This window comes from Pistacia vera, unplaced genomic scaffold (assembly GCF_008641045.1).
Source record: "Pistacia vera cultivar Batoury unplaced genomic scaffold, PisVer_v2 Contig78, whole genome shotgun sequence".
NCBI classification, from domain to species: domain Eukaryota; kingdom Viridiplantae; phylum Streptophyta; class Magnoliopsida; order Sapindales; family Anacardiaceae; genus Pistacia; species Pistacia vera.
The window spans coordinates 2,955,914-2,962,944 of NW_022196645.1; the positions used below are offsets into that span (position 1 = coordinate 2,955,914).

At 35.4% G+C, this 7,031-nt stretch overlaps 1 protein-coding gene across 4 annotated transcripts; it reads left to right on the forward strand.

Annotated features, from left to right (window-relative positions):
- Window positions 1-943: 943 nt before the first annotated feature.
- LOC116116719 (DNA-(apurinic or apyrimidinic site) lyase 2-like) lies at window positions 944-6,763 on the forward strand. Of its 4 annotated transcripts, none has more exons than XM_031402783.1 (10): window positions 944-1,392; window positions 1,483-1,594; window positions 1,699-1,933; window positions 2,059-2,144; window positions 2,326-2,441; window positions 2,576-2,656; window positions 3,186-3,386; window positions 3,465-3,622; window positions 4,968-5,683; window positions 6,389-6,763. In XM_031402783.1, the coding sequence occupies exons 2-10, from the start codon at window positions 1,538-1,540 to the stop codon at window positions 6,461-6,463; spliced, it is 1,725 nt and encodes a 574-aa protein (XP_031258643.1). In that variant the 5' UTR covers window positions 944-1,392; window positions 1,483-1,537; the 3' UTR covers window positions 6,464-6,763. The 4 variants fall into 4 exon arrangements, with proteins under 4 accessions (XP_031258643.1, XP_031258640.1, XP_031258641.1 ...); XM_031402780.1 differs by having other exon boundaries at window positions 1,733-1,933; XM_031402781.1 differs by having other exon boundaries at window positions 1,733-1,933; window positions 3,471-3,622.
- Window positions 6,764-7,031: the final 268 nt, after the last annotated feature.

Below are 7,031 nucleotides of genomic sequence, written 5' to 3' on the forward strand. Positions count from 1 at the left end.
GTCACGTCGCGTGATGACGCGAGCAATATGCTTCTGCCAGTGCAGTGGGTATGCGCCAGGTTGGTGAAAGGCTAGAATAAAGGCTAGAAAAGGTCCACATGTCCAATCCCTATACAAGTCGAGGAAATCACTCGGGCAGGTGAGTAATGGGACGCAGAGAAGGATTTACACGGCATCTGCCCCACTCACAGATTTAATAATCACTACCCTAATTCATCCCGCTATAAATAGAGGACCCCTTTCTCGTTTGTAGGATAGACTAATTTTTACTCTAAAATAGCATATTCTCTCTTTCTCTCTTGTATTCTCTAAGTTATAATTCTGCGACCTGACTTCATACATTAATACAATATCAGTGGACGTGAGATTTGCTCTTTAGGCATCCAAACTACTTTAAACATTGTTCTTCACCCCTTATTCAATCAAATACCCTCATATTCACGTATGATTTCTGAGTCTACTCAACATTTCTCACATACTTCTCTCTTTCTCTCTTGTATTCTCTAAGTTATAATTCTGCGACCTGACTTCATACATTAATACAATATCAGTGGACGTGAGATTTGCTCTTTAGACATCCAAACTACTTTAAACATTGTTATTCACCCCTTATTCAATCAAATACCCTCATATTCACGTATGATTTCTGAATCTACTCAACATTTCTCACATACGAATGATTGGTGTCAAAATCCAGTATCAACACTTTCAAAACAAGACAAACCCTATATAATCCGTAAGACATGAGACCACGGCCTTTACCACTCGGCCTATCCACTGTTGGGTATTATAACTCATTGTTGCTCCAGATACAACTATCCATGCACAACTCAATTCAGTACTACTACACATTCGAAACACAGGAGAAGATTGTGTATAAAGGAAAAACTCATCTACTACAGAAAGAGTACAGTCTTGAATTGATATAACTTTTCGTCTGCAATATTACCGTGGTCGATCTGTGCCCAAGATATGCCATGGAATGTCAAGAGAATCAAATACACAGCTAAATAAAATAAATTCAATGAACCCATTAACAGAAGAAACTAACAAACCTTGGATCGGTGTTTGAGTTCTGAAGACGAGAACTAAATCTGCAGACAAATCGCTAGTTTTTCATAGGATGACGCGGTGTTTTCGTGTGACGTGTCACTCTAAAGCGGAACTCAGTTTTGTTTATGCAGAATAAGAACGACGTCGTTTCCGGTTCTCAAACTATGAGTGGCAAGAACTCTAAAGAGAATCGTTGGCGTGAGCGTGAGTAACCTTTGGGCAGGTAGAGAGATGAAGATAGTAACATACAATGTTAATGGGTTAAGACAACGCATCTCTCAGTTCGGCTCTCTTCGCAAACTACTCGACTCTTTCGATGCCGATATCATCTGCTTCCAGGTCAGGTCCCTTCCTCTTAACACTCATTTATACATTTTATTATTGGGCTTGTTAAATTATATTAAATTTCGACGATTTGCCCCAATACAGGAGACAAAATTAAGAAGACAAGAACTAAAATCGGATTTAGTATTGGCTGACGGATATGAATCTTTTTTTTCTTGCACGCGTACTTCTGATAAAGGCCGAACTGGCTATTCCGGTAAGCTGTTTGTTTAATTGCCGCAGCCAAAACAACTTGTCACTTTTATTTTTAAATGCAACGTTTCTTTTTAATTTAATTATTAATTTTTTTTTTTTTTAAAGGCAATTGCGTTTTATTCCATTATAATTTCTCTAGGAGTAGCGACATTTTGCCGTGTGAAATCAGCTTTTTCGAGTGACGAAGTGGCACTGCCAGTGGCAGCAGAAGACGGCTTTACTGGTGTTTTAGATACTTCTGGAAGTAAAATTGCGGAAGGTCTTGAGGAATTTGCAAAAGATGAGCTCTGTAGGGTTGATGGTGAGGGACGTTGTATAATCACGGATCACGGTCATTTCAGTAAGTTAAAACCATGTTGATTGATAATGATACAGTAGAGAAGTTTTATTTGTTCTTACTAGTTAGCGATAGATTTGTCTTGCAATTGGTCAGTTATTGATGAAATTTATGTTACAATTGGTCAGTTCTGTTTAATATTTATGGGCCACGAGCTGCTAGTGATGATGTGGACAGGATTCAGTTTAAGCTTATGTTTTTCAAGATATTGCAGGTATTTTAATCCTTTTCTTTTGTTGTATTTGCCATCTTTGTCTCTCTAGTATAAATGCCTAATTTGTTTTCCTTTTTAAGGTTTTTGGTTTACTGTTAAAGATTGGTTGTGAAGCAATTATTTGGATTAATTAGCAAACATGAGTTTTATGCTGTGATGATATCGGTAATCTTTTATGTAGAAAAGATGGGAGTTTCTCTTGTGTCAAAAGAGGAGGATATTTGTGGTTGGTGATCTCAACATTGCTCCTGCTGCCATAGATCGCTGTGAGGCCGAACCGGATTTTGAAAAGAATGAGTAAGCTACTATCTGATTTCTTTGGTTTTTGTTTTCTAAGCTTCTAGCTGTTCTTGGAGCTGACTTATTTTTATCTATAACATTATTCAGCTTCACAAGCAATGATGTATTCATATGAATGAATTGCTTTGCAGGTTCAGAAGATGGTTTAGATCTATGCTGGTGGAATCCTGTGGCTCCTTTTTAGATGTTTTCAGAGCAAAACATCCTGAGAGGTTTAGAACTTGAACTGACTTTTGAATTTATTATGACTGATGATGATTGATGATGTATCCACTGAAGTTTGGATTTAATGTGGCTTTATATATTTGTAGGGCTATTCTACCTAGTACCTAGTAGTTAAGCTCTTAGGTTGGTTTTTTTATTTGATGACTTCTATTTTTGTACGATTTGAATGTAGAACTGAACATTAAGATTGAGTTTTTCTTCATCACCAATGAAGAATGCTTTGGTTTTTATTTTTTTCTAAATATAATTTAATTCTGCAAACTTTCGTAATTTCTAGAATACTTAAATACATCATGTGTATCATTTTCACTAAAATTAGTAAATGATCATATATTGTGTCTTTGCAAGGTTTTTGACATGACTATGACTAGTTAGCTTTTCTGTGGATCTGAGATTGTGCTTGTATTCGTTTAAGACTTATATATGATGCTTCAGTTTCCATATGAATTGTTACTAATATTTTCCTAAGTCTTTGATCATGATGACCTCCTTTTTTTCTCTCTAATTATTATCCAGAAGAGATGCATACACATGCTGGCCATCTAATACAGGTGCTGAGCAATTTAATTATGGGACCAGAATTGACCATATTCTCTGTGGTGGACCATGCTTTCATCAAAAGCATGACCTGGAAGGCCATAACTTTGTAACTTGTCATGTTAAGGAGTGTGACATACTAGTAGAGTATAAACGGTGGAAACCTGGAAATACACCGAGGTAAGTGTACTTGTGAATAGAGTAATATCGTGCTCCCAGTTCAGTTTTGTTATTTGATAATTGATGAACTTTTTCCAGAACCAGGTGGAAAGGAGGGATGAATATCAAATTAGAAGGTTCAGACCATGCTCCTGTTTATATGAGTTTTGGGGAAGTTCCTGTTATTCCCCAACATAGCACTCCATCTTTAGCTTCTAGATACCTTCCCATGATTTGTGGTCTCCAGCAAACTCTTGGTGAGATTAATATTCTTATCTTCCAATAGTAGACTCTTTTAAATTAGGCATCTATTTTATATAATGCACTAATTTCTGTGGTGACATCAATTAAATGCTTTAATATATGACTGAGGTATTGTTTGCTTTCTCGGTTTCATCATATGATATGGCATTTGTTAGGTTACGGAATGTTTTTTAAAGATCAAATTGATGAAGTTTTAATATGACTTAGTTGCGTTGGTTTGACTATGATAGTCTACTTGTATAGAATAATGGTGAATATAAAGCCACTGTGGTTACTCAAAAAAGTTAGTTGTAGTTTACCTGTATATGGGGAAAATTAATGACTCTTGTAGAAAATAAATGATTAATAATATTATTTCAAAAAGTTATGAATCATCACACCCTTCAGAAATGTTATTGATATACATTGATGTGTTGGTTAAGAGATCTGGAATGTGAGTTGGGATGGATAGTGGAACCTCATGTTGTATATATAGGATAGATGCAAAGGGCTATTTAGTCCTTGTTTTTTATATTTTAGGATTGAATTGTCTCAGTTAAATTAAACTTCCATTTCACTGTTTTGTTAGGATTAGAATTATATTTTGGTGAGGATTTGGTTTCTTAACTCTTTTATCATTATTGTTTTTTGTTAACATGATTGGTTTATGAATAAATATATTATGAGTTTTCTCCCTAATCTCTCCTTCTCTTATTTCTCTATACTTCATCTATTTTTCTTTCTGGTTCTCTGTTTGCTGATATAATGAGTTTTCTCGCTATAGCTTATTTCCTCCTCTCTAATTTCTTCTTGTGTTCCCCCCTTTCTTGTTGTTCTCCTTTATCCTTCTCTTATTCTTCCTATTTCTCCATACTTTATCCATTTCTCTTTCTGGTTCTTTATCACCTAACTTCTGAAATCCCTCATCTATGCACAAAAGAGATGAATTTTGAATTTATCCAGGATATACAAAACGGCTTTTGAGGCTTGAAACATATGAACTCAATATCAGTTTAGTCTGTATTTTTTTGAAATCCACTGAGAGAAATTTGAAGTAGAGAGATTCAATAATTTAAACCTTTTCATTTTAAGATCCTCAGGTCCGTGCTGGATATTAGCTGCAGTGTCTTCATCCAAAACTCTTCAATACTGAAACACTAATTAAAATGATAGGCTTTGAATTATTGAATCCCTCTAATTAAAATTCTGTGTTTGCAACATCATTTCTTTGCGGTTCTCGGCATTTAACTAAGAGGGCTTTATATTTCTATCATCCTGGCATTTGATGTGTATTTTGTTCTGTAGCTGCTGGTTTTTTATGCATTGCTGCAAAGTTATTTAGTTCTTGATTTTCTGCAGTGTCTGTGTTAATGAGAAGAGAAGTTGCTAAAGAAGCTAAATCTTACGAGGCCCTAAGCTCACTTACTACCCAAAGTATGAAAATGGAGAGTTTCAGTGAGTGTGCTGAAAGATCGTTCAACTGCCATGAACCTGGAATTTCCCCTGGTGACCATTGTTCTTTTGCAAACCAAGAACCTAAAGGAGAAATGTGGAAAATGCATGAGAATCATAGAGATCTACCTAATGAAGCTGTTTGCAACACCACAATTACAGCTGGGAGTTGTAAGCAGATTAATTTAATTCCTAGTGACAGAGCCAAGAAAAAAGCAAGAAAAATTCAATCTTCGCAACTCTCACTGAGGTCTTTTTTTCAGAAGAGTCCAAACCCTAGGCATGATGTGGACAATTTGGTTACTGATACCTCACTTCATCAGGCAGATGTCCCAGAGTCCCCTCATCGCAAAACTCCTGTGACTGATTATAATAACTGTCATGCTGAGCTGCATGATGTGAATTCGAGTGGATGCTCACAGGATCAAGATGAACAAGATGGCAATTGTTCTTTGGACAAAGAGAAAAATAATGTTGCTTTACTTGAATGGCAAAGAATACGACAACTCATGGAGAACAGTATACCTCTTTGTAAGGGCCACAAGGAACCTTGTGTTGCTCGAGTGGTGAAGAAACCAGGTCCTACATTTGGTCGCAGATTTTATGTTTGTGCTCGAGCTGAGGTATTTCACATACTTGATAACTAATTTATTATATTCATGTAAAGTCCCAATTTGTGGTCTGAATGCAGAACGAAAAAATCTTATAGAAATAAAATCTGATTCATTTTGGGATGAAAAGTAAAGATTTATAACAGTTCATTACCCAGTTGTGCACAGTGACAATTACTGGAAGATTAAAGAAGATTAGTAAAGCCTATAGAGCAGTCCCTATCAATGTTCGTTTTGAGACATTAGATTAAATAAATTTTATCGGTTCTTTAGGGGCCATTGCTTTGTGTACCAATTGAAGTCTTGAATAATAAGCACAAGCTCTTGGGTTCAAATTTCCAGAGCTGCTAATTCATGTAAAATACAATACTGCAGGACCATATCCAGAGCACTCATCTGGATACTGGTTCAGCAGGATCAGCACTCAGTCATCTTCTTATTAGTTATCTTGACATATTGTAGTTTTATTATCTAAGATCACTACATAGTGTTCCATTATGGTTCACAAACACAGAAGCTGCCATTTGATGTCTTCTTTATTCCTTTCAAATCCCTGATTTTTGCTTGTTACAATTAAAAATTTTACGTATACTGAGTTTCTATTATTTGCCTGCTTGTTTGATTATTTGTGGAATAGACAGATGTATTTAAATTCTTTGGCTTTTCTACGCAGTGAGCTCACTTTTGAACTAACAATTTTTTTTTTTTTTTTTTAAGGGACCTGCTTCTAATTCTGAAGCAAATTGTGGTTACTTTAAATGGGCTTCTTCAAAATCCAAGCACAAAAAATGATGGTGTATCTTGGTCTGAAAATGAAAGATTTAAGTCGTCCATCCCTACCTCTCCCAAGTCTTGCTTCCTTAGTCTTACTGAGGTTACATTTTTAAACCTAATTTTTACCTTTCCTGCGTTATCAGTTCTCTTAAAATTGGGTGTTATTTGCAGCCTCATACTGCACTGGGGGGGATGTTTAGCATCTTTTGACATTGTATGTTCACATGTATTTATCACTGTAATTACATTTTTGTAAGTGTAATCTAGTTAAATCGGGGGGAAAAAAAATGTAGTTAAAAAAGAAGGAAAATAGATGAAAAGAAGGTTTTCTTCATTTTCTTATTTATTTATTTATTTAGTTTGGTTGAGTTTTTTGAAGCTTCTTGTAGTATTATTCCCTTTTCTCTTTTCTTAGCATCATCTAGTTACATTGTCCCTCACTTCTAATCTTAGCAAATCTAGCGGCCATGTCCTTTAGAGATACATTGTTTTTGAACCTTTTTTCGGTTCGAGTATCTGTTCAATCAATTTTAGAAACCGGTTTTTAAACGAAGATGATGTCGTTATATACATATTTACCCATCAA